General features: G+C 35.3%; 5 protein-coding genes across 5 annotated transcripts; 2 read left to right on the forward strand and 3 right to left on the reverse strand.

Moving 5' to 3' along the window:
- Window positions 1-479: 479 nt before the first annotated feature.
- Window positions 480-4,370, forward strand: LOC116114612 (tocopherol cyclase, chloroplastic-like). Its single transcript, XM_031400750.1, has 10 exons — window positions 480-832; window positions 937-1,181; window positions 1,255-1,334; window positions 1,966-2,042; window positions 2,197-2,366; window positions 2,506-2,603; window positions 3,054-3,161; window positions 3,516-3,632; window positions 3,813-3,962; window positions 4,061-4,370. The coding sequence occupies exons 1-10, from the start codon at window positions 480-482 to the stop codon at window positions 4,235-4,237; spliced, it is 1,575 nt and encodes a 524-aa protein (XP_031256610.1). The 3' UTR covers window positions 4,238-4,370.
- Window positions 4,371-6,592: 2,222 nt separating this feature from the next.
- LOC116114613 (tocopherol cyclase, chloroplastic-like) lies at window positions 6,593-12,291 on the forward strand. The gene is made up of 9 exons (XM_031400751.1): window positions 6,593-6,768; window positions 7,018-7,262; window positions 7,720-7,799; window positions 9,396-9,472; window positions 9,633-9,802; window positions 9,951-10,048; window positions 11,487-11,603; window positions 11,828-11,977; window positions 12,115-12,291. The coding sequence occupies exons 1-9, from the start codon at window positions 6,593-6,595 to the stop codon at window positions 12,289-12,291; spliced, it is 1,290 nt and encodes a 429-aa protein (XP_031256611.1).
- A 2,317-nt stretch (window positions 12,292-14,608) lies between these two features.
- LOC116114614 (protein NRT1/ PTR FAMILY 1.2-like) lies at window positions 14,609-17,060 on the reverse strand. The gene is made up of 4 exons (XM_031400752.1): window positions 16,911-17,060; window positions 16,597-16,814; window positions 15,557-16,110; window positions 14,609-15,464 (listed from the first exon to the last, which is right to left on the reverse strand). Exons 1-4 carry the CDS (start codon window positions 16,978-16,980, stop codon window positions 14,609-14,611), a joined length of 1,698 nt encoding a protein of 565 aa, XP_031256612.1. The 5' UTR covers window positions 16,981-17,060.
- Window positions 17,061-17,615: 555 nt separating this feature from the next.
- On the reverse strand, window positions 17,616-20,624 carry LOC116114634 (protein NRT1/ PTR FAMILY 1.2-like). Its single transcript, XM_031400777.1, has 4 exons — window positions 20,472-20,624; window positions 20,158-20,375; window positions 18,887-19,437; window positions 17,616-18,599 (listed from the first exon to the last, which is right to left on the reverse strand). The coding sequence occupies exons 1-4, from the start codon at window positions 20,581-20,583 to the stop codon at window positions 17,732-17,734; spliced, it is 1,749 nt and encodes a 582-aa protein (XP_031256637.1). The 5' UTR covers window positions 20,584-20,624; the 3' UTR covers window positions 17,616-17,731.
- A 1,279-nt stretch (window positions 20,625-21,903) lies between these two features.
- On the reverse strand, window positions 21,904-24,912 carry LOC116114635 (protein NRT1/ PTR FAMILY 1.2-like). Its single transcript, XM_031400778.1, has 4 exons — window positions 24,760-24,912; window positions 24,446-24,663; window positions 23,175-23,725; window positions 21,904-22,887 (listed from the first exon to the last, which is right to left on the reverse strand). Exons 1-4 carry the CDS (start codon window positions 24,869-24,871, stop codon window positions 22,020-22,022), a joined length of 1,749 nt encoding a protein of 582 aa, XP_031256638.1. The 5' UTR covers window positions 24,872-24,912; the 3' UTR covers window positions 21,904-22,019.
- Window positions 24,913-26,312: the final 1,400 nt, after the last annotated feature.

Genomic DNA, 26,312 nt, shown 5'->3' on the forward strand with positions numbered 1-26,312 from the left:
TTGTTTAACTCGGTGATTGCAGAGCTCTGGGTTGTTTAACAACTTTGGTCTCCATTGTATTAAAATACAAATTACAATACCGTTTGTTAATTGCCTTTGATTATTTTGTTTTTTAGTTTCAACATGTGGCTATTGAGAGGAAGAATATGAGTGAATATGAGGAGCAGGATGTGTACAATTCTCCACCGGCCAAATGTAAATTCTCATATACACCCATCTGATTTTAACTTCATTAGTTGCTAGTGAGCATATCCTGTAATTGGACCAAATTCCTTGAGAATTCAACAATAATTTTATCAATCTGACTTAGTATGAACAATTTGAATGTTTTTAATTCCAAAAAATGTAGTGGAAATTATATGGAATTAAATATGATGGACACAAAATTAGACGGAAGTCAAAATAAAGGGACTATATATCAAACGGTGACGTTTGTCTTGTTTTCGAGTTTAGGCGCCACGTGTTTCACTCTCGCTTCTATGACAATTGATACCCACTTATGCACTTGTTTAAACTTTAAAAATACAAAAGCAACTTCCGTTTCTGGTGGATCTCGCACTATTCCAATGAAAACAAACGTCTGTTTCTCACAGAACCTGGGCTTTCCGGCTGTTGACCCTAACATCACTTTTAGCCCCTGTTTATTGTCAAAGCGATGCAGTTTTGATTCTCAGTTTCGGTCTCGAACGGCAAGTATTAGAGTCGCGGCTTCCGGTTCGGTCACCAGAAATGATTCTTCTACTTCTTCAGCTCAAACAGAGAGCGGAGTCTCTGTGAATCCGGTTTACTTACCCACGCCGCCCAATAGAGATCTTAGGACTCCTCACAGCGGGTCAGATTTGTTTTAATTTACTTACAAATTCATTGATGTTATCAGTTTGTTGTTGTTGGTCTTTTATATTAATGGTTTATTTATACAAAAATAATAATAATCAGGTACCATTTTGATGGGACCACTCGCAAATTTTTTGAGGGTTGGTACTTTAAGGTCTCAATTCCAGAGCGGAAGCAAAGCTTTTGCTTTATGTATTCTGTGGAGAATCCTGCCTTCAAGAAGAAATTGTCGACATTGGAAGTGGCACAACATGGGCCTAGATTTACCGGTGTTGGGGCTCAAATTCTTGGTGCTGATGACAAGTATATATGTCAATTCTCCGAAGAATCTTCTAATTTTTGGGGAAGTAAGTTTTGCTCACCTATGGTTATCTCAATATTTAATGGCCAGTGCTTAATTGACAATTTTTTAATACATAGGTAGGCATGAGCTGATATTGGGGAATACTTTTGTATCTGAGAAGGATTCACGACCTCCTAATAAGGAGGTTCCTCCTCAGGTTAGTATATACTACTTGTATCTTACACTTTCAATTGTTGTGAAGGATTCTCATTCCTTTGTCAATTTTCATTTTCATTTAAATTCATTTTTCTTAACATTTGGGTTAAGAGAGTCTGGTGGCCTATATGTCTACACCACATAATTGGTTTAGATTTGTCTGAGTTAAAGGAAAATGCCTCCAGAAAGTTTGCCAATTGCAGCCCATCATGCTTGAAAATGAGGTTGCTCGACAAAAATATCAAGTGATAGTAGTGCATCACATTATCCAATTATTGCTGTGAAGGCATAGGTTATAGGTTGTTGACGTCAATTGATATGGATCTGGCCACTGTATTGCCTCATTATTGATATTTGACTTTTTGCATTACTTGCTATCTCTCTACTCCAAAGTCAGAAAATTAAATGATTATTATTTCTTTTTCCAACCATTAGGGATTACTGTTGATAAACATTTTTTTTTTCTCTCTTGAATTTTCTCTCTCAAAAGAAGTTAATATCTGCATGGTGAAAAAACCAAGCAGGAAGGTTTAGTTCTGTTCTCATCATTTGTAAGAAATGCTTGTTATAGTTTATACTATGGATTCTCAATTTTAATTGCTTTTGGCTACCGTTACATGGTTGTTCTGCAGGAATTTAATAAAAGAGTATTAGAAGGTTTTCAAGTCAGCCCATTGTGGCATCAAGGTTGTATTTATGATGATGGCAGGTACCTTCTTTTATTACATATATATATGGGGTTTTAATATCTTGCATTTAAGTTTTTGAATTTATTATCATGTAATGCTGACATGTACTTTACTAGAAGTACCAAACCTTATTTGACCAGTTGGACTTTGACATGACGGAGCTTCTACTTGCAGAACAAATTATGTTGAATGTGTGAAAACTGCACGTTGGGAGTATAGTACTCGCCCTGTTTATGGATGGGGTAATGTTGGGTCTAAACAGAAGTCTACGGCTGGTTGGCTGGCAGCTTTTCCTGTATTTGAACCCCATTGGCAAGTATGCATGGCAGGCGGACTTTCAACAGGCATTCACTAATCTCCTTTTAACAATTAACAAACACATTGTATTTGTTGGCTAATTTTCTTGCTTTGCAGTTGACAATCATATTATAGTTTTTTATATGTGCTGTGCTATTTGGCTGAAGCTTTTACTTTGGATCCTAGGTTGGATAGAGTGGGATGGTGAAAAGTTTGAGTTTCAGAATGCCCCTTCTTATTCGGAAAAGAATTGGGGTGGAGCATTCCCCAGAAAGTGGTTTTGGGTAAATGTTTAAGTCTTAGCAGCTTGCTGTGCTAATTTTCAGCATAGCAATTAATTGTTTCATTGGCTATAATTTTCACTCTTGCATTTTGTCTGGTGATATAATTGTGTTTAAGATGAATAGATTTTCCTGTTATCCATTCTGGATAAATCACATCCTCTTAAAGGCTCTATGTCAAATTCTGCACCTCACACTTTGACTTAGGTGGATATTAAATTGTTTTGCTTTCTTTCACTAGATTCTGTCTTTGATTATGAAGCCCACTTTTTTGTTACCCAGCAAGGCTGCTTTCAATGACAATACACTTTCTGTCTGCTGGTCATGTTTATGCTCTGTTAGGTTCTTAATTGGATGCAATCTAATTTTGATATCCTCACAGTAATAGCACTGTGCTGAACTACCTACATGCTGTAACTTTCTGCATCTCCCATTTTTCATGTGGTGCTTCAGGTTCAATGTAATGTCTTTGAAGGTGCAAGTGGAGAAGTTGCTTTGACTGCAGCTGGTGGGTTGAGGCAACTACCTGGACTGTCTGACACCTTTGAAAATGCTGCATTGGTAAGTTTTTATGGCAATTTCTACATCTGTGTTGTTTTGCTTCATCCTGTCAAAGTTTCTTTTGCTCAGTAGTTAGGTTAGGGTGAAACCAAAACCAAGAGGCATGCTGCCTCATTTTTATGTCCTAATCATTGTGCTATGACAGTGTAATCTTTTTCAAGGGACATTAATTAAAAAATTGATTAAGAAATTGGAATTAGTTCTTGCTAGCTTAACATTCATTGTCATATTGCATAGAACGCTGTGCCTTGATATATATATATATATATAGAGCCAATCTTACAGACTCTGGCATGTTGGAACCATTTTTTCCTTCATTCGTTGACATATGTGTTATGATGTACACTGATGCAGATTGGAGTGCATTATGATGGAATTTTCTATGAATTTGTGCCGTGGAATGGTGTTGTAAATTGGGAAATTGCTCCATGGGGTTACTGGTTCATGGCTGCAGAAAACGAGACACATGTGGTAAGATTGTCTTGTTATATTCTCTTTCTTCTTGTGCACTAGTCTAAAGAGTCTCACATCAAATAACCTGCTCATTGTCGGGACCTTTTGTGATTTTTTTTTTTTTTTTTCATTGATTTGGACGTGTGAGACTTTACATTTTGAAATGATTTAACAGACAGTGTTTGTGTCTATGGCCAGGTTGAATTAACGGCAACAACAAAGGATCCTGGTACTACCTTGCGGGCTCCAACTTCAGAAGGTGGCCTAGCTCCAGCTTGTAAAGATACTTGTTTTGGGGAGCTAAGATTGCAGTTATGGGAACGAAGACATGGCGGCAGTAAGGGAAAGGTGTATACTATTTTCTCACTGGTAGTCATATTTAGCATGCCACTTGTGGATGGAGTTATTGTATAGATTTCATACTTCCAATTTTTTTTAATATGTAGATGATATTGGACGTTACAAGTGACATGGCAGCGGTGGAAGTAGGAGGAGGACCATGGTTCAATACATGGACAGGGACGACTGCAACACCAGAGCTTCTTAAACGTGCTCTTGGTGTTCCTGTAGATGTGGATGGACTTTTCGGTTTTGCTCCATTCTTCAAGCCACCTGGTCTATAGCCAGTTGCTACGCTAGGGAAAGGATGCGTGATATTTATGTAAATGAATACCCATTCTGGAAGGCTGTATGGCATAGCTTAATTACAGTGCTTGATTTTGGGGAAAATTCTTGGAAAAATCAATTTTAGGGTTCTCATGAATATGATGCTGAGGTAACTATGAGTTTATGAGGACTGTCCCAAGTAATGTCTTATCTGTGACTTGGATTTGGAACAATCTTTTGGGCAACAAAGCAAGCAATATGCCAAAAGTATTAATTCTTATTTAATTAGGTGAGTGTATACTTTATTTATGCATTCAATAAATTGTAATTCAGGAAATCTATAAATATGGAAGCCATCTCTGATGAAATCAAAAGATCAATCATAAAAAAAAATTATGAAATTATTTTCTAGCAATTGTTTGTACTAATGTCTTATGGATAATATTTTAGTTTTATAAAGTCTTGATTTATTTAATTTTATTTTTTTATAATTATTGGGATGTGTAGAGAAAATATATTTTTCAATTTTAATAATATATATGCTTAAAAGCTTGTGCTGTGTGTATACTCTATATTTCCTTTGAATAATTAATTTGAAGAAGATATGGAAAATAAAATAAAATAATCAAATTTGACGGGTGGGAATAAGATGCGGTTACAATTATCTCTGAATGATCGAGTGATTCGATAAAGATTTTTGGATGTATTACTCAAAAGGTCTTGAATTTAAATTCTACTTCAGTTGATAATAGAGGTAGCCACTAGAACTCTTACCTGACCGATGGTTCTAGAGTCTCAAATAATTAATTAAGGTGTACGTAAGCTGACCACTATTATTTTTTTGTTTCACGTAACTAAATAAATGCTACTCAAACCTTGGAAAACACTATTCTAAACTTTGAGTTGTTGAATTTGTGGCTTCATGTTGTGTATTGTTTTTTGTTGTGTTTCGTTTGATTGGATTTACCAACTATTTGATTTGTACAATTTTATGCAGTTGTTTAGGATGAAGATTTTCAAGGTTTGTGTTTTATTTCCATGTTATTATAATATTATGAGTAAATGAGACATATTCCCTCTATTTTAAAAACCGGACTTTTTGTAATATTTTAAAATTATAAGGGTTTTGAAATTTTATAGGGGTGTTTTAGAGATATGTCAAAAGTTTAGGGATTAATTGATAATTTTTTGGGGTATTTTTTTAAATAAATAAAAATTTTAGGGACTAACTTGAACTTTTTAGGTAAATTTTTGCAATATATTAAAATTTAAGGGATTAATATGTAATTTTTTAAAAATAAAATTGTCGCTGACATTATCGGTCCAATCGGCAGGTTCAACCGATTGGACCGGTTGACCCGTGACCCAGGCAGTAAAACGGGTTGCCCTCTAGTCCGGGTTTTAAAACAATGTATATTCCCACAAAGGTTTGACGAAATCCTAAGTTAATACCCCTGGTTCCATTTATTTTAGATTCCCACCCTTAAAATAACACTGTTAGCAATATTTAGGTTACAGAAGGTGATATTACCATAATGCCCTTAATAAATAAATTAATAAATTATGTCTTAACCCCTAAATTACTAAAATTATAAAATTAATCATCTTATTTTCAAATTACTTCAATAACACCCTCGGTGACTGCACACCCTCTCGGTTTTTGTTGGATCTAGGTTGTTTCTGATGGTGTTGAACCCCTTGGTCACCTGCATCACCTTCCCCGTCGTCCGTCCTCCAAAACCCCTTTGGTTCCCAACTCATTGGCCCCTTCAATCGTCGGCGTCGTAAGGCTTAGGGTTTCACTATTCTTTGCTAGATTTTGATCAATTCCAACGACGAAAATTCAATTGAATTTCGTTAAATCTCGGGTGAGAATATGTCGTGTTTACTCTAATATTATTAAAGCTTCATAATCCAACACGAGAGAATTCAACCGAGCCATATCTTTCCCTGTGCTTCGGTTGTTGCGTAATTTGCGTCAATGACACAATCCCCAACTGTTTTAAAGCTTAGGCCCCGAATCATCCAAATAATTTGCACATTTTTCTTTAATTTTTATTATTCATGACTTTCATTAGTGGTTCAGTTTTCAAGTATGATGATCATTTTCACCATATTAAATTATTTATTTTTATTTTTTTTAAACTTTCCTTTATGGACTCTTATAGTTTTGCTTACATCTACAAGCCAATAACAGTTAAGAGAATCTAATTTTGAGTCATTGCCAATCCAATGGTTTAGCTGCAACTGTCCAACATGTCACAAAGGTGTACACGCAACAAACAGTACGTTGATCTGATGTCCATGTTCATGTTGCTTTCGCTTCAACCGTTGCCTGAAACTGGCCTCTCTGTTTCCCTTTTATATTTGAGATGGAAACAATCATTTGTTTGCCCTCTCTGTCTTCAAAACGCAGTTGCTTTCAACCTCAACTGCGGTCTAGAGTGTTGGCTTCCGCTTCCACTTCTTCAACTCAGACTACTGTGAACACAGTCTCTTCTTATGAGACCACACCGCCCAATCGACACCTTCGAACTCCTCACAGCGGGTAATACTCATACCTCTCTTTCACTTTCAAATTCTGTGTTGTACAGAGCCTCCCATTTTTGCTCTTATAATACTTCATGCAATGCAAATGTTTATAAAAAGAAAGAAAGAAAATCTTTGTTTCAACGTTCGTGCAAAGTTGAAAGAACTATAATCAGACACGCTTTGAAAGATCATGTACTAGTGATCGGTTAATTTGTGATTTATATTAATGGTTTGTGTGGTATGCGGCGATAAATACTTGAATCAGGTACCAATTCGATGGGACTGCGCGGAAATTTTTTGAGGGTTGGTACTTCAAGGTCTCAATTCCAGAGCAGAGACAGAGCTTTTGCTTTATGTATACTGTGGAAAATCCTGCCTTCAATACAAAATTGTCAGCATTGGAATTGGGACAGTACGGTCCTCGATTCACTGGAGTTGGGGATCAAATTCTTGGTGCCGATGACAAGTACATATGTCAAAACTCTCAAGAATCTTCAAATTTTTGGGCAAGTGAGTTTTTATTTTATTTTATTTTTAATAATTTAATTTTTTTCTATTTTTGTAAATTCTGATTAGTTATTTTACCGTCTTACTAAGACAAGGAGCCAAAACTAATGTAGGTAACAAAATAGTTTGATAAAAACTCTTAGATATATTACTCAAAAGGTTAAGTTTGAATCTTTTCTTGATTGTTAACAGGGATAGTAACTAGAGTTTTTACCTTTAGAGTCTCAGGGGTTAGTTGAGGTACGTGAAACTGGTTTGAATACGCCGATCCTTATAAAAAAAGAAAAAAAAGGGGTAAGGAGCCGAGCCTAATAGATCATGGGACTTTCTCATGTTTATTATTTTATTAATCTATCATAAGTCATGACATCACTTTTGGAACAGTAATCCTGTCATTTTATTTTCTATTTTCCACCTTGTCTTCTTGTCGAATTCTTAATTAAATTTTGCTAATGGATAGGTAGGCATGGCTTGATATTGGGGAATACTTTTACAGCTGAGAAAGATTCGCAGCCTCCAAACAAAGAAGTTCTTCCACAGGTTAACATACATCACTTGGATTCTACTCTTCAAGTGTAATGTTAAGGCCATTTATACAGTTAAATTCTACATTTTTATGTGTAAGTGATGCGTTTTAATACTACTCTTACTTCCGATAATGATAAATTGAGGCCAATTTTGTCATAATAACTTAATAAGTGTTCTTGAAGGCTAGTAATTACCTATTGTCTGCTGTATTCTTTACTTCTTGTTGATCTATGATATGTTGCCGTTGATACTCAACAGTCTTAGGTTGATCAGTTCAACGGATTTATCTTGTATGGTTCAGAGCTTCTGGCATTGGTTTCAAACTACTTTGCCACACATTTAACTTAGTAAAAGGACATATTTAGATGGCCTTTGGGCCAGGGTCTAAACAACTGGTTATGTACTAAATTTAATAAATTCTGTCCTTCGAAAATTTTGCTGAGAATAATTTTTTTTTCTCATAACACTCTTTAACATAGGATTCTTGAGATTGATTTTTTAAAATTTTAGGGTACACTTTAGAGATACATGTAGAACTGTAAACGAGCCGAGCCGAGTCGAGTTTTCAACTTATTAAGATCGGCTCGTTTACTATAGGGTCGAGCTCGAGTTTGAGCTTGAGCCTGACGAGCTTGGGAATTGCGACTCGAACTAAAATAAAAATCCTTTCTTCCTTATTTCTCGTTTACAAAATTTTTTATATATATCTCTTTCAACATTTTCCCATATTCTTGTTATGTTACTTGAGTTTGCACCCTATTTGTCCTGTTATTATTTCTGTTTTATTTTCATTTTCTTTCGTTGTCTTCTGTTTTTCAAACTTGAAAAAGGGTTGAAAATGGTGGAACCTGTCGGGAATATTTCGAGTGTCTTGGGTGTTGTTATCCAAGTTTGCAAGTGGTTGGCTGCTCCGATTGGGCGTCGATTTATGTACTTGTACAACTACAATACCAACTTTGACAATCTCCGAGAAGAAGTTAATAGGCTGAAGGATGCGAAAGACAAAGTGGAGCGTAAGGTTGATGCTGCTTAAAGAAATGTGGAAGAGATTGAAGAAAATGTGAGGAAGTGGCAGAATAATGTGGAGAATAGATAAGTGTCAGTTTTTTAAAGTTTTTTCACTGCCACATAACAGTTTAGTACCTCATGGTTTATAAAACTCACCAAAGCACCCTGCATAACTGCATACGTGAGCCAGCCCAGGCTCGAGAGCCCACCAGCCGAGCTCCCCCATGTTCGAACTCAACTCAATTAATAAACCGAATTCGAGCCGAGTCGACTCGATAATTGTCGAGTCGAGGTAAGCTGGCTCGCGAGCCACTCAACTCGTCTGACAGTCCTAGATACATGCAATATGGGAACATCTATGCCTCCTCTGGAGAGGTTTAAAAATTCAGTTTTCTTTATTCCGGGTAGTGAATTATTCAATTGGTTGGATCACTGTTTTACCATGTGGAAACTTGTCATGAACATTTGGGAGAAGAGAGCTTGAAAGCTTACATGTCAGATACCATTCAATATTCTTTTGCCTGCATATGTCTTTAACATTATATGTCACAACCATGGAATATTTCTATACCTGCATTTTACATCGGTTATTCTTTGCAGGAATTCAATAGAAGAGTATTTGAAGGTTTTCAAGTCACTCCACTGTGGAATCAAGGTTCTATTCATGATGATGGCAGGTATCTTATTCTTGGATAGTATTTGGTTCTTTTTTAATTTCTGAATCAAGAGAGGCCTGGCCACAGCATTAATTAGGTTGTTTTAGTATTTTGGTTAAACAGGTTCACACAATTGTATCTGACTAATTCTATTTTGAAATGATGGAACTTCTGATTGCAGGTCAAATTATATTGAAACTGTGAAAACTGTACGTTGGGAGTATAGCACTCGCCCTGTTTATGGATGGGGTAATGTTGATTCTAAACAGAAGTCTACAGCGGGCTGGCCTGCGGCTTTTCCTGTTTTTGAACCCCATTGGCAAATATGCATGGCAAGTGGACTATCAACAGGTATTTGCTAATCAATCTCCTCCTATATTGACATTTTTCTGTGGCTATGATTTGCCATTTCTAACTAAAAAGTATAAATGTGAAATGGCTCTTGTAAGAAATCTGCCTACTGTGTGATTATAGCTCAGGCTTTTACTTCTGATCATAGGTTGGATAGAGTGGGATGGTGAATTGTTTGAGTTTCAAGATGCCCCTTCGTATTCAGAAAAGAATTGGGGTGGAGCCTTTCCCAGAAAGTGGTTTTGGGTAACTGTTCCTTGCTTGTTCTTGCTGTGATAATGTTCAACTTAGTAATTAAATATACCGTTGGTAGTAAATTTCAGTCTTGCATTTTTCTCAGTGATAAAAAATACTGTTTAAGAAGGGTTACATTATAAAATTATTCCAGTCTTGATTTTCGAAGACCTCTTAAAGGTCATTCATCAAATTATTCCACTCAAATGTTGACTTAGGTGGATATAAAATTGTCTTGCCGTGTTGTTGCTTGCACAAGACTCCATCCTTGATCATGCAGCCATTTTTTGTGTGCAGTGAGACAACATGATATTCCGATGCACTGTTTGTTTGCTGAACCTCTTCATATGAAAATTTGTACTTAGTGAGGTTATTAGTTGTATGCAGCTTATCTATTTTTTGAAGTATTGTCTGTGAAGCCTCGTTCTACTCTTCAAGTGTAATGTTAAGGCCATTTATACTGTTAAATTTTACGTTTTTATGTGCAAGTGATGTGTTTTAGAGCCATCTCCTCCAAATGACTCTTTATATGATCCAAACTATTTATTATAAAGAATTTATCCATAACAGCATCTCAATGATGCTCTTTATTTTGAAGAGCATCTTTCATATAAATAAAGAGCATCTTCATTAATTTTTAAATATAAAAACATAATTTTTATTCAAATCTAATAGACTCTATTTGTAAGAAAGAGACTTAATGGAAGAGAGAATTAATAAATAAAATATATAGGAATTTGTAGTTTATTAATTAAAATTACGATAGATAGTTAAATTTGACTTTCTAAATGTGGAGAGTCAAACTCACTCTCTAATTTATATTTTAAAGATAAAGAGTCTGTTGGACTCTTGTTTTTATGGATAGACTTTTTATAATAAAGAGTTTGGGTCATATAAAGAGTCATTTGAAGATGTTCTAAAAACAAGAGTCCAATACACTCTTTATCTTTAAAATATAAATTAAAGAGTGAGTTTGGCTCATAGAGTCAAATTTCACTCTGTATCCTAATTTTAATTAATAAACTATAAGTTTCTATGCATTTTATTTATTAATTTTCTCCCATATTAAGTCTTTATCTTGAAAATAAAGAGCATTTTTATTAAATTTAAAGAGTTTATTAGATTTGAATAAAAATTATATTTTTTATATTTAGAAATTAATGAAGATGATCTTTGTTTATATGAAAAATACTGTTAAAAAAAAAAAAAACACCATTGGAGATGCTCTTAATAATACTCCTACTTCCGATAATGATAAATTGAGCCCAATTTTGTCATAGTAAGTGTTCTTGAAGACTAGTAATTACCTATTGTCTGCTGTATTCTTTACTTCTTGTTGATCTATGATNTGCAGAAAATGTCTTTGATATATTTAGAGTCGATCTTATGCTGAGTCTCCAACTTTTTCTTTTACATGTTAACATATTTACTATGATATACCTTGGTGCAGATTGGAGTACATTGTGATGGAATTTTCTATGAATTTGTGCCATGGAATGGTGTTGCAAATTGGGAAATTGCTCCATGGGGTTACTGGAACATGGCTGCTGAGAACGAGACACATATGGTAATTTTACATCTTGCTTATATTTTCTTCTTCTGACAGGCTAGTACTAATTAACCAATCTCATATAATAAAACCTGCTAGCTGTAGGAAGTGACCTTCCTGTGTATTTGGCCTCAACGTTTCGACTTGGGAGAGTTTATGCATTGGAATCAAAATCTGGATTCCAGTATGGACTTTCTTTCAAATGATTTATTTAATACGTAGTATTTGTTTGTCCGAGGCAGGTTGAATTAAAGGCGACAACAACAGATCCAGGTACTCCCATACGTGCTCCAACTGCAGAAGCTGGCTTTGCTACAGTCTGTAAAGACAGTTGTTCTGGTCAGCTAAGATTGCAAATATGGGAGAGAAGATCTGATGGCACCAAAGGGAAGGTCTGTTTCTCACACTGGATTTCTTCTCTAATTCGTACCTATGCATATTGTTATAATTAAAACTTGTCAGCGTATTTTTTTCTACATATGGTGTTTCCATGCTTTTTCTGAGTTAATTAAATGTTTTCAATATGTAGGTCATTCTGGATGTTACAAGTGGCATGGCTGCAGTAGAGGTTGGAGGAGGACCATGGTTCAACACTTGGAAAGGTAAGACTGCTTCACCGGAGATTCTTAACTGTGCTCTAAATCTTCCTGCTGATGTGGATGGGTTTTTTAGTTTGATTCCATTTTTCAAGCCCCCTGGTCTATAGCCATTGTCCAGTGTTTAAAAAAAAAAAAGAGACCTATTTTGTAAAATATCTAAAGTGATAATTTTATATTTACTGTATAAAATCTTAAAAAACTGCAAGGCTTAAAGTTGAGGGTTTGATGTTTGCAATGGTTCCTTAGTTTGTATTTATAATTTTTTTTTTTTTTTTGTTGTTGTTGTTGTTGTTGTTGTTCTGGGAGTGCATATTCTTTCAAGTTGATTTATGAATCATTAGAATATGGCAAAGGTTGATGCGAAGTTTCAGCAAAACTAAAGACTGCAAATGAATCTGCATCTCACTTAACTCATCCCCTGCATTCATTCCTGGATTTTAACAGAAAACAGTGGATGGGGGAAAAAGCGCTGCTATAATGCAATTACACCTTTTTTTTTTTTTTTGCGGTTGGTTGAGCATCTTCACTTGTTTGTTCACAGGGAAATATTATGCTGACAAACGAACATTCTCTCATAAACGACGTGACAACTGCTAATTGGTTTCTGATAAATTTTTTAGTATGATGAATTCATTAGAAACCAGTTATCAATTGTCAGTTTGTGAGAGAAAGTTAGTAAGATTCGTTTGTCAGCCTATCTTTATTATTGTTCACATTATTCATGGAATAGGACTGTATATAATTTACTACAATTATCAATTGATAAAGAGTGAATATGATGAGTTTGACTTTTTGTATTCACTCTTCCATTCATTTTCTTTCATATCACTTTGTATATAAATATTTGTAAGATTTCTTTGTATGTCTAGCATTATTGTTATTAAATAACCACTTTACGAAACATATTAAGTTTCTAGTAAAGGTCCAATTTCAATCGTTAGAGACCAACTTGAAATGAGTATGATTTTAAGCTCTAATGGAATGGACTCGATGACAGACAACTCTTCACGTGGAATTTGAATTTGATTAAGGTTGGTTTCAGTTTAGAGGTTGATTTGAAAATCCAAATTTAAGGTATCAAGATTGGTTGTGTTTGTTTGAGTATTTAGAATAGTATTTTTGAAAAAGTTGAGTTGAGTTGAGTTGGTTTGTTTTCACAAGAATAGGATTTGAATTTGAAAATGTGTTTAGTAAATTTTTGGAAAACATTTTCTGAAAATATTTAGACTATTTTTTAACTCTCTACATTTGTTAATTTAGCTAAACACCCCCTACAGTAAAAGTTTTAAAAATAACAAAAACACCCCTATCCATCCATTAAATGCCAAGAGCTGGCCACCACCGTTGGACGATGGCCAAAAGTCATTGGAATAGCATACGAAAGACTAGATCTGGTCGATCGTGGGCTGATCTGGCATTTTCCGACCAAATCCACTACAGATTTGGCCGAAAATGGCCAGATCTATGGTGGATCTGGTCGAAAAAGCCAAATCGACGCATGACCGGTCAAATCCAGCCAATCATGTGCTATTCCAGTGATTTTCAGCCACTGTTCGGCGGTGGTGGCCAGCATTTAATGGGTAGGTAAGGGTGTTTTTGCTATTTTAAAACTTTTATTGAGAAGGTGGGGGTATTTTTGTTAATTTTAAAACTTTTATTGAAAAAATAATTATTAATGTTTTGAGTTGAATAGATAGGGTTGGATTTTGGAAATATTAAAACAAATGCATTTTTATTTTTTTGGATAAGATAGTAGGATAGGATAGGGTTTGAATAATGCCCCAAACACAGCCAAATTTGACACACGAATTAAGTAACCACTTAACCAAAAACTTTAGGCAAGGGTTTAACATTAATATTTAAGTATATGAATTACATATTATCATTGTTTTAAAACCCGGATCAGAGGCCAAACCGTTTTTCTACCTGGGTCTCGGGTCAACCGGTCCAACACTGGTGACGTCAGTGACAATTTTATTTTTAAAAAATTACATAGTAATCCCTCAAATTTTAATATATTACAAAAATTCCCCTAAAAAGTTCCAATTAGTCCCTACAATTTTTATTTATTTCAAAAATGCCCCCAAAAAAATTACCAATTAATCCTAAAACTTTTGACATATCTCCAAAACACCCCTATAAAATTACAAAGTAACCCTTATAATTTTGAAATATTAAAAAAATCCCCTAAGATCTGAACCGAACCGGAGAAGCTGCCGGGTCTCGGTCCAACCGACTAGTTCGGTCCAGTTTTTAAAACAGAGCATATTATAATATTTACCTAACATTGAACATCAAATTATTGATGTCATGATGCATAAACCTATTGAAAGTAATAATAAAAAACTAAAAAACTAAATGCATAACCTAACCTATTGAAAATATTAACTTAAAAACTAAAAATCATCTCTCATCGCAAGCCCTTTATTGAAGGGCACATCTTATTGCTTTCTCCTTTAAAGGGCCATAAGCCTTGCAACAAGAAAGGAAATAAGCAAAATTAAGCAAGCTTAATCCTGAGAGAAGACAAAAATACCAATCATAGTGACCCCTGTTGATATTGCTGGAAACCCAACTCTCTTTTCCTCCTCTTTTGGTAGCATCTTCAACAAAACTCAATATCAGACTGGACACCAAACTGGCTGCTGACATCCCTGCTCCAGCAAGTGAGGAAGCTACACTTGACATACTTTTAGGCAATTCTGAGTAATAGAATTCAATCTGTCCTATTACATTGAAAGCCTCTGCCAGACCACTCAGAATATGATATGCCAGTAGCCACATTGCTGACATTTTCACAACACCTTGTGGGTCGTCTGAAAATCCTTCCTCGATCGCTCTTTTGCGTCGAATAGTCTCTATTATTGCCAATGATGCCATGGATGAACTGGAGAAAATAAGTCCAGTCCCCATTCTTTGTTTCAAGCCGAGATAAGTTGGTTTTCCGACGATTTTTGATGCTACAGGGATAATCATACGATCATAGAGAGTTATCCATATTGTTATTGTGAAAATCATAAAGAAGCTGAAGGAGCCTGCAGGAATTTGGAAGCTTGGTGTAATGTGTCTATCCATTGTAGTTGCTTGGAGTACTGCAATTGAGCTTTGACCAAGAGTCACGCACAACATGATTCCTGATGACCACAATGGAATCACCTTGATTAGCGATTTCAGTTCTTCTACTTGATATATTGTACATATACTCCACGGATCTGAAGCTCTTCCTTCTGGTGCCAAGTCTTGTTGAGGATTCCTAATTATGCAGGCTCTATTCAGAAACCTGGACAGAGAGGACAAAAAAGAATACTTATAAGAACTTACAAGTTTTGTCATGTTCAATATGAACAGCACTAAACCCAATTGATACTATACCTTAACGTCTCAGTTGGTTTGACAAACACTGCTCCTTTCTTGTAATGGTAATATTCATTTGTGGCTTGGGATGATAATTCTATATGCCTATTTTTATAACTGGCTGCAACAACTTGAGCAAATCCAGTAAGCAAGCTTTCTTTAGCCTTCAGCTTGACGTAAAAGGGAGAAGCCACGAAGAAAAGGACAGCGGACAACAACATCAGCATGCAAGGAACTCCAAAACCCACCCGCCATCCGAGCTTATCTTGAATGTAAACAATACAAGTTACTGAAATAATAGCTGAAATTGAGACTGAAACATAGTACCAGCTGAAGTAGCACCTTAATATGCCGTCACTGTTTAGGTTGTCTCTCCCGGACTTCAACTGATCTGCACCAAAAGCTATGGAGGATGATCTAATGCCGCCAGCGCCAATTGACATGAATCCAAAAGATGAATATAAGAGCAGAAGCTGGGATGTCGTGGGAGATAAGCAGTTTTTACTTAATTCGTGGCAGTGAGGAAACCTTGCTGGCGGAAAAATGGTTGTTAACCATAACAGAAACATCCCTGCAACAAGACAAGTTTAACTGATTTTTGTTGTATCCCGACAAAAACTGGCTTCATACACATGGTTTGATCAAGGCATGACAATAAGCTATATCTAAAGTCATAATGAAGTGGATTAGAGGGGATACTTCTAATCGCTGTCTAGTCTCTACTCTCTAGTCCCAAAATTACAGTAAGGAAGACTCATATCTAACAACAAAGAAAGATCACCTAAGCTTAGAATTTATGTAAATTTTGTCACAACAATGAATTATGAAGATTCCCACCCATTTAAACGATCGTTTATAATTATCAAATGTAAAATTCTTAGAACGCAACATCAAGGTTCTTCAACTATATTAATGTTTCATAATCCTACACAGAAAAAGACGAAATAATAACATTCAGAATATAAAACCATATATATCATTCAACAAATCTAGAGAATGCACACAGGAGAAAAATTGATGATAAGAAGAAAATTAATGATGAATTGAGGAAAGAATACCAGAAGGCTAGCAATAGATCCACAGCTGATCATGTGGTACCGACCCACATAAGAATCTGCAAGAAAAGCCCCAATAACTGGCATGAAATTGGTGGCAGCTGACCAGATGAATAGTATGTTGACTCCTCTTGCAGTTTCCATTCCATACTCTCTGGTCAAATATAATATCATGTTTGGCATCAAGCCAACACTTGCCATCCTCTCAAATGCCTCATTTGCTGCCATCACCAACATCAACAGCATCATCATCAAGTGTAGGTCTATACATGAATGCTTTAATTTGTATATAAAAAAAAAAAAAAAAAAATACTCACCTATGATGAAAGGCAACGTTTGAAAGCCACCCTTGGGATTTGGAGTGCTCAAAAGTGTCTCTTTGATCATTTTCTTCTCGTCCGAAGAACTTCCCAATTGTTTTTCTCTTCTTTGCAAAGACTGGAGTTTACGAACCAAGAAAGTGCATTACACACTAGCAATGTCACATCTATTAAGGAATAAAATCATTTATTTTCTTATTATCACGATTATTATATTTTCTTATATTTTTTATTAAATTCATTATAATGATGATTGTATTTCCTTATAGTTTTAATTAATTTCATTATTAGGATGATTGTTGAACCTATATATTGTACACTTTTTTTTAATATTGAATATACAATCTCTATACAATTCTTTGACATCTACCAAAAGTGAGAGAAGCTGGCAGATTTAACTGGCGGTAGTTACGTACTCAAAGATATTTGTGTGCTTATTTAGTTGATACGACTGGTTAAGCCTCAAATTATTAGTCTAATTTAAGACCATCTTCTCTCAGTGGATTAATGAACCACCGGGAAAAAAGGGAATTGAAAGTGTGGTGACAGAAAGATGCTTCAAATATTATTTATAATAAGTTTCACGTTTCTCGTTAAATTTATTTTTCACAAGTTAAAAACTTTACTCATGCTAAGTTGTAGTATTTGATAAGGATTGGGTAAACATCATGTCCGGGGATCTGATGCATTTTTTCATGGGGAACCAATTTAACTATTTCAATGCCCTCGATTACATAAGAAAGGACCCAATTTTTTAGATATTACACAGTACACAATGGTCAAATTCATTACTGCAACTTCACTGGTTTATATAAAACTTATTCCCCATTACTCATGTCTTCCTTTTCATTGGCTTCTCCTTTGCAAGGACCATAAGCTTTGCTACAAACCAGGAAGTACATAAAATTAGCCATACTTAAACCAGCAAGAAGCCAATAATAGTAATCATAATGACCCTTGTTGATGTTAGTTGAAACCCAGCTCTCCTTTACTCCACTTTTAGTAACATTATCAAAAATGTTCATTATGAAACTTGATACCAAGCTTGCTGCTGAACTTCCTATTCCAAGGAGAGAGGAAGATATGCTAGCCATGCTTTTAGGTAGCTCAGAGTAATAGAATTGAGACTGACCAATGGTGTTGAAAGCCATGGACAAGCCTCCAAGGACAAAATGTGGCAATAACCACATTGACGACATGTGAACCACAGCTCGTGGGTCGTCGGAAAATCCTTCCTTGATAGCAATTTCTCGGCGAAAAATCTCCACGATTGCCCATGCTGCCATGGATGCACAAGAGCAAAGTAGTCCAATCCCCAGTCTCTTTTTCAAGCTCAGATAAGCTGGTTTTCCACTGATTTTAGATGCTAGAGGGATAATGATTTGTTCATAGAGAGGAATCCATACTATTACAGCGATAATCATGAATATGCCAAAGGAGCCTGGAGGAATTTCAAAGTTAGAAGTAATTTTTCGGTCCATTGTGCTCAGCTGGATTATGGGAAATGATTGTTGATTCAGAGTCACACCAAACATAATTCCTGTAGACCAAAGTGGAATAATTTTGATCAATGCTTTGAGTTCTTCTACTTGATCTACTGTACAAAGATTCCACGGGTTTGTGGCTCTTCCATCTGAGGTCAAGTCTTGTTGAGGATGCCGCACTATACAGGCCTTGTTTAACCACCTGGACATTCTCAGTGATTAATAGAAGGCTAAAGCCAAAATTCATTAGAAAGAATATGCTTAGTCACTCTTAAACATTCGATATAATTTGATATCCAGGAGAAATATCCCAAACGTGTAATCACCTACATAAACCTTCAATGCAGTCCACATCACAGATAAAAAAAGGTGCTCCTAAAATAGATAAATATGATGTGCCAATTTGTTGCTCTGATATGAGACGTGGAATAAAGATCAATATAGCTAGAAAGATGAAAAACTATCAACATAATCATTATCTGATGGTACCTTAAATTTTCACTGGGCATAAGAAGCATTGATCCCTTCTTGTGATGGTATATTTCATCCGTTGCTTGAGATGATAACTTCATATGTCTATTTTTGTAAGAGGCTACAATGACTTGAGCGAGCTCAGTGAGCAAGCTTGTTTTGGCCTTCAATTTGACATATAAGGGAGAAGCCAAGAAGAAAGAAAGAACCGATAAGAACATGAGTACAGCAGGAACTCCCAAACCCACCTGCCACCCCAGGTTATCTTGAATGTACACAATACAAGTTACTGCAAAAATGGATGAAACCGAGACTGCAACGTAGTACCAACTGAAGTATCTTTGTAAAATGCCTGCATTTTCTATGTTGTCTCCCCTGTTCAACTGATCAGCTCCAAAGGCTAAGGAGCATGACCTTATGCCACCTCCTCCAATAGACATGAAGCCAAAAGATGAATACAAAAACAGAAGTTGGAATGTCGTCGGGGGTTCACAATTGCCACTTGCTGGGTCACAAAGAGGAGGCTTTGCGTTTGGAATTATGGCTGTCAACCATAACAGAACCATCCCCTGTAACATGAAAAACAAATAGCTAAACTGAACCTCTAAACAATTTGTGTATCTATATGATAGGGGAATCCTTGTATTACTCGAGTAAAAGAAACAACTTTTCTTCTATTCATTCGCAATGGTGGCAATTTTGGCTCGATCCAATTCAACTTATGAAAAACCAGGTTTCAACAAAAACTCTGCGGTCCAAACTGAAATGGGTTTAGCCATAATATGTGTAGATTCTATTCAGTAAAGAAAACTGGAAGGAATCAAATGGCTTTATTTTTCATATTTAATGAAATAAAAAACATTTACGTGTTTCGTTTACCATCTATTAATCATCTCGATTAAGTAGAAGTGCTTGAAGAATACACATGAAAAATAATGAGCCAAAACTCAAGGGCATGTACAGTTAAAATTTTAGCATATACCAGCATTCATGACACAATCTGACGAAACATTACCAAAGAATACTTCACCCAAAATTAACAAACATGGTCCCCGGGCGGTAGATAATAATATATATACTAGCCACAAGAATTATTAGATATTAATTTTCTTGCCCCCTGGTCTCGGGGTAATTTGACTTGGGGCGAAGGAGAGTTGATGGTGGTGATAATAACCATGAAAAGATGTTTAAATAATGGAAATGAAAAGGACAACACAAATGGTCCAGTCCAAAAATAATATAAAAGGAAACAATGAACAGTAATGTAAAAGTGAGATGGAAGAGATTACCAAGAGGGTAGCAATGGAACCAAAACCGACCATCCGGTAACGACCTGCGTAAGAATCTGCAATAAAGGCCCCTAGAACTGGCATAAGATTATTAACAGCTGACCAGATGAAGAGTATATTAGTTGCTGCAGCAGATTCCAAGTTATATTCTCTCGTCAAATACATTATCATGTTGGAATGCAACCCAATACTCGCCACCCTTTCAAATGCCTCGTTTGCTGTCACAATCACCAAAAAACAGTTCATTAACACATGAAAAAAAATATTAGTAATTAAACATGCATGCATGATTTCGATTCATGTTATAGTATTACCTATGATGAAAGGCATAGTTCTGAGGCCTCCTTTTGGGTTTGGATTATCGCTCAAGAGAGGTTCCATGATCACTTTCTTCTCATCTGAAGTAGAAGAACTTTCACTTCCCATCTGATTCAGTATCTGTAATCAAACTGAGAAGAGTTGTGGACACTGAGCAATCAATAAAAGGTGGTAGACAATAATATAATATAACAATGATTCAATGGAGAAGGGATTACAGAAAGATGTCTCTTCTAAGTTGCCAATAATCTTGAGTGGATTTCCCTTTCTGAAAAGGAGATATAAACAAACTTAAATATATATAACATTTATCAGTTATGGCGGAAGGTACTGCATTGAATGGTAAGTGAAGGAAAAATTAAATAGAAAAAATAAGCACCATGAGCTAATGGCTTTGGTCATGAATTTAAGCAACGTTTTGATACTAATTGTATATAGTAGGACTAGGAGTAGGAACCTCACCCACCCACCTTCTCTGCTGATCTTTCCTTTTCAAATAGTTTATTATTAGCGTATTGATGATAACTTTTAGCATATTTTAATTAGAATTATTGTGATGTACATTGGTCCCTGTTTATTAAAAAATATTTAATAAAAAGATAATTAAATTTAAATATTTATTTTTATGTTATTGGTCCCCGTTTTTGATCTTTTTATAATAATCAATAATGTAATTGACTACTTGGTCCCCATTTATTTTAAAATTTAATTAGAATTTTCTTTCTTTCTTTTAAATATTGGCACTGCACTAAACTGCACCAATTCTGAGACAAAATAACTCCTCGCATTGTGGAAGGAATTTATAATAAACTAATCCCAATTGTTTTTCTCTTCTTTGCAAAGACTGGAGTTTACGAACCAAGAAAGTGCATTACACACTAGCAATGTCACATCTATTAAGGAATAAAATCATTTATTTTCTTATTATCACGATTATTATATTTTCTTATATTTTTTATTAAATTCATTATAATGATGATTGTATTTCCTTATAGTTTTAATTAATTTCATTATTAGGATGATTGTTGAACCTATATATTGTACACTTTTTTTTAATATTGAATATACAATCTCTATACAATTCTTTGACATCTACCAAAAGTGAGAGAAGCTGGCAGATTTAACTGGCGGTAGTTACGTACTCAAAGATATTTGTGTGCTTATTTAGTTGATACGACTGGTTAAGCCTCAAATTATTAGTCTAATTTAAGACCATCTTCTCTCAGTGGATTAATGAACCACCGGGAAAAAAGGGAATTGAAAGTGTGGTGACAGAAAGATGCTTCAAATATTATTTATAATAAGTTTCACGTTTCTCGTTAAATTTATTTTTCACAAGTTAAAAACTTTACTCATGCTAAGTTGTAGTATTTGATAAGGATTGGGTAAACATCATGTCCGGGGATCTGATGCATTTTTTCATGGGGAACCAATTTAACTATTTCAATGCCCTCGATTACATAAGAAAGGACCCAATTTTTTAGATATTACACAGTACACAATGGTCAAATTCATTACTGCAACTTCACTGGTTTATATAAAACTTATTCCCCATTACTCATGTCTTCCTTTTCATTGGCTTCTCCTTTGCAAGGACCATAAGCTTTGCTACAAACCAGGAAGTACATAAAATTAGCCATACTTAAACCAGCAAGAAGCCAATAATAGTAATCATAATGACCCTTGTTGATGTTAGTTGAAACCCAGCTCTCCTTTACTCCACTTTTAGTAACATTATCAAAAATGTTCATTATGAAACTTGATACCAAGCTTGCTGCTGAACTTCCTATTCCAAGGAGAGAGGAAGATATGCTAGCCATGCTTTTAGGTAGCTCAGAGTAATAGAATTGAGACTGACCAATGGTGTTGAAAGCCATGGACAAGCCTCCAAGGACAAAATGTGGCAATAACCACATTGACGACATGTGAACCACAGCTCGTGGGTCGTCGGAAAATCCTTCCTTGATAGCAATTTCTCGGCGAAAAATCTCCACGATTGCCCATGCTGCCATGGATGCACAAGAGCAAAGTAGTCCAATCCCCAGTCTCTTTTTCAAGCTCAGATAAGCTGGTTTTCCACTGATTTTAGATGCTAGAGGGATAATGATTTGTTCATAGAGAGGAATCCATACTATTACAGCGATAATCATGAATATGCCAAAGGAGCCTGGAGGAATTTCAAAGTTAGAAGTAATTTTTCGGTCCATTGTGCTCAGCTGGATTATGGGAAATGATTGTTGATTCAGAGTCACACCAAACATAATTCCTGTAGACCAAAGTGGAATAATTTTGATCAATGCTTTGAGTTCTTCTACTTGATCTACTGTACAAAGATTCCACGGGTTTGTGGCTCTTCCATCTGAGGTCAAGTCTTGTTGAGGATGCCGCACTATACAGGCCTTGTTTAACCACCTGGACATTCTCAGTGATTAATAGAAGGCTAAAGCCAAAATTCATTAGAAAGAATATGCTTAGTCACTCTTAAACATTCGATATAATTTGATATCCAGGAGAAATATCCCAAACGTGTAATCACCTACATAAACCTTCAATGCAGTCCACATCACAGATAAAAAAAGGTGCTCCTAAAATAGATAAATATGATGTGCCAATTTGTTGCTCTGATATGAGACGTGGAATAAAGATCAATATAGCTAGAAAGATGAAAAACTATCAACATAATCATTATCTGATGGTACCTTAAATTTTCACTGGGCATAAGAAGCATTGATCCCTTCTTGTGATGGTATATTTCATCCGTTGCTTGAGATGATAACTTCATATGTCTATTTTTGTAAGAGGCTACAATGACTTGAGCGAGCTCAGTGAGCAAGCTTGTTTTGGCCTTCAATTTGACATATAAGGGAGAAGCCAAGAAGAAAGAAAGAACCGATAAGAACATGAGTACAGCAGGAACTCCCAAACCCACCTGCCACCCCAGGTTATCTTGAATGTACACAATACAAGTTACTGCAAAAATGGATGAAACCGAGACTGCAACGTAGTACCAACTGAAGTATCTTTGTAAAATGCCTGCATTTTCTATGTTGTCTCCCCTGTTCAACTGATCAGCTCCAAAGGCTAAGGAGCATGACCTTATGCCACCTCCTCCAATAGACATGAAGCCAAAAGATGAATACAAAAACAGAAGTTGGAATGTCGTCGGGGGTTCACAATTGCCACTTGCTGGGTCACAAAGAGGAGGCTTTGCGTTTGGAATTATGGCTGTCAACCATAACAGAACCATCCCCTGTAACATGAAAAACAAATAGCTAAACTGAACCTCTAAACAATTTGTGTATCTATATGATAGGGGAATCCTTGTATTACTCGAGTAAAAGAAACAACTTTTCTTCTATTCATTCGCAATGGTGGCAATTTTGGCTCGATCCAATTCAACTTATGAAAAACCAGGTTTCAACAAAAACTCTGCGGTCCAAACTGAAATGGGTTTAGCCATAATATGTGTAGATTCTATTCAGTAAAGAAAACTGGAAGGAATCAAATGGCTTTATTTTTCATATTTAATGAAATAAAAAACATTTACGTGTTTCGTTTACCATCTATTAATCATCTCGATTAAGTAGAAGTGCTTGAAGAATACACATGAAAAATAATGAGCCAAAACTCAAGGGCATGTACAGTTAAAATTTTAGCATATACCAGCATTCATGACACAATCTGACGAAACATTACCAAAGAATACTTCACCCAAAATTAACAAACATGGTCCCCGGGCGGTAGATAATAATATATATACTAGCCACAAGAATTATTAGATATTAATTTTCTTGCCCCCTGGTCTCGGGGTAATTTGACTTGGGGCGAAGGAGAGTTGATGGTGGTGATAATAACCATGAAAAGATGTTTAAATAATGGAAATGAAAAGGACAACACAAATGGTCCAGTCCAAAAATAATATAAAAGGAAACAATGAACAGTAATGTAAAAGTGAGATGGAAGAGATTACCAAGAGGGTAGCAATGGAACCAAAACCGACCATCCGGTAACGACCTGCGTAAGAATCTGCAATAAAGGCCCCTAGAACTGGCATAAGATTATTAACAGCTGACCAGATGAAGAGTATATTAGTTGCTGCAGCAGATTCCAAGTTATATTCTCTCGTCAAATACATTATCATGTTGGAATGCAACCCAATACTCGCCACCCTTTCAAATGCCTCGTTTGCTGTCACAATCACCAAAAAACAGTTCATTAACACATGAAAAAAAATATTAGTAATTAAACATGCATGCATGATTTCGATTCATGTTATAGTATTACCTATGATGAAAGGCATAGTTCTGAGGCCTCCTTTTGGGTTTGGATTATCGCTCAAGAGAGGTTCCATGATCACTTTCTTCTCATCTGAAGTAGAAGAACTTTCACTTCCCATCTGATTCAGTATCTGTAATCAAACTGAGAAGAGTTGTGGACACTGAGCAATCAATAAAAGGTGGTAGACAATAATATAATATAACAATGATTCAATGGAGAAGGGATTACAGAAAGATGTCTCTTCTAAGTTGCCAATAATCTTGAGTGGATTTCCCTTTCTGAAAAGGAGATATAAACAAACTTAAATATATATAACATTTATCAGTTATGGCGGAAGGTACTGCATTGAATGGTAAGTGAAGGAAAAATTAAATAGAAAAAATAAGCACCATGAGCTAATGGCTTTGGTCATGAATTTAAGCAACGTTTTGATACTAATTGTATATAGTAGGACTAGGAGTAGGAACCTCACCCACCCACCTTCTCTGCTGATCTTTCCTTTTAAAATAGTTTATTATTAGCGTATTGATGATAACTTTTAGCATATTTTAATTAGAATTATTGTGATGTACATTGGTCCCTGTTTATTAAAAAATATTTAATAAAAAGATAATTAAATTTAAATATTTATTTTTATGTTATTGGTCCCCGTTTTTGATCTTTTTATAATAATCAATAATGTAATTGACTACTTGGTCCCCATTTATTTTAAAATTTAATTAGAATTTTCTTTCTTTCTTTTAAATATTGGCACTGCACTAAACTGCACCAATTCTGAGACAAAATAACTCCTCGCATTGTGGAAGGAATTTATAATAAACTAAGAGTAAACGACTTTTTCCCACCCAAGGTTTGCCTTTCTCACACTTTCCCAAGTAAAGTTTATAATTTCAGTTACCAGATGCCGGGATCTGGTAACTGAAATGGTGCGGGAGAATAAAAAAAGAGGAAGAATCAAAGAATTTAAGAGGAGAAGAAGGAGAAAAAAAAAAACAGGGGGAAAAAGGGATAAAGAAGAAAGAAGAAGGGGAGAAAGATATAAAAGAAATTCGGGTTTCTAAGGGTATTTAAAAAGTCAATAATATCCTTATTAAAAGGTCAAAATGACCTTTCTATCCGTTAGTTTTAACCGCAAAATCTAACGGAATGGAGATTACAATTGAATTTTTCAAACCAGTGGGTGTTTTGTTATTCGCCAAGCCTGTGGGGGTGACATGTAATGAGGCCTTCAAGTAATTAATGAAACAAATAACAGAAGTAAAGCTGAATAAGCAAGATATGAATCAACGAAAGAAAATGAAAAAGCTAGCAATAGATCTGACCCGCCGACATAATAAAAAAGATACGAATCAACGAAAGAATATGAAAAAGCTAGCAATAGATTCTGAAGTAATACTACAATTATAGAAGGATGTGTACCAAATTCGTGTATCGAATGACGTAACGAAATCTTAACCGTTGATTCATTATAAATTAATATTAATCAATAGTCAGAATTTTACCATATTATTTGATGCATGAATTTAGTGTGTAATTTTCGATAATTCTATCATTTTCCT

The sequence above is a fragment of the Pistacia vera genome, unplaced genomic scaffold (genome assembly GCF_008641045.1).
Source record: "Pistacia vera cultivar Batoury unplaced genomic scaffold, PisVer_v2 Contig715, whole genome shotgun sequence".
In the NCBI taxonomy this organism is placed as follows: Eukaryota; Viridiplantae; Streptophyta; class Magnoliopsida; order Sapindales; family Anacardiaceae; genus Pistacia; species Pistacia vera.

Bases quoted from the DNA above. Each gene is read 5' to 3' on its own strand.
- LOC116114614 (XM_031400752.1), bottom strand. From the start codon at position 16,980: ATGATCAAAGAGACACTTTTGAGCACTCCAAATCCCAAGGGTGGCTTT. The intron at 16,815-16,910 runs GTGAGTATTTTT...TGGTGATGGCAG, and splicing joins AACGTTGCCTTTCATCATAG to CAAATGAGGCATTTGAGAGG. The intron at 16,111-16,596 runs GTATTCTTTCCT...TGTCTTGTTGCA, and splicing joins GATCTATTGCTAGCCTTCTG to GGGATGTTTCTGTTATGGTT.
- LOC116114612 (XM_031400750.1), top strand. From the start codon at position 480: ATGACAATTGATACCCACTTATGCACTTGTTTAAACTTTAAAAATACA. The intron at 1,335-1,965 runs GTTAGTATATAC...GTTGTTCTGCAG, and splicing joins ATAAGGAGGTTCCTCCTCAG to GAATTTAATAAAAGAGTATT. The intron at 3,633-3,812 runs GTAAGATTGTCT...GTCTATGGCCAG, and splicing joins CAGAAAACGAGACACATGTG to GTTGAATTAACGGCAACAAC.
- LOC116114635 (XM_031400778.1), bottom strand. From the start codon at position 24,871: ATGGGAAGTGAAAGTTCTTCTACTTCAGATGAGAAGAAAGTGATCATG. The intron at 24,664-24,759 runs GTAATACTATAA...TGATTGTGACAG, and splicing joins AACTATGCCTTTCATCATAG to CAAACGAGGCATTTGAAAGG. The intron at 23,726-24,445 runs GTAATCTCTTCC...TTCATGTTACAG, and splicing joins GTTCCATTGCTACCCTCTTG to GGGATGGTTCTGTTATGGTT.
- LOC116114634 (XM_031400777.1), bottom strand. From the start codon at position 20,583: ATGGGAAGTGAAAGTTCTTCTACTTCAGATGAGAAGAAAGTGATCATG. The intron at 19,438-20,157 runs GTAATCTCTTCC...TTCATGTTACAG, and splicing joins GTTCCATTGCTACCCTCTTG to GGGATGGTTCTGTTATGGTT. The intron at 18,600-18,886 runs GTACCATCAGAT...GAGAATGTCCAG, and splicing joins ATGCCCAGTGAAAATTTAAG to GTGGTTAAACAAGGCCTGTA.
- LOC116114613 (XM_031400751.1), top strand. From the start codon at position 6,593: ATGGAAACAATCATTTGTTTGCCCTCTCTGTCTTCAAAACGCAGTTGC. The intron at 7,263-7,719 runs GTGAGTTTTTAT...GCTAATGGATAG, and splicing joins ATCTTCAAATTTTTGGGCAA to GTAGGCATGGCTTGATATTG. The intron at 11,604-11,827 runs GTAATTTTACAT...TGTCCGAGGCAG, and splicing joins CTGAGAACGAGACACATATG to GTTGAATTAAAGGCGACAAC.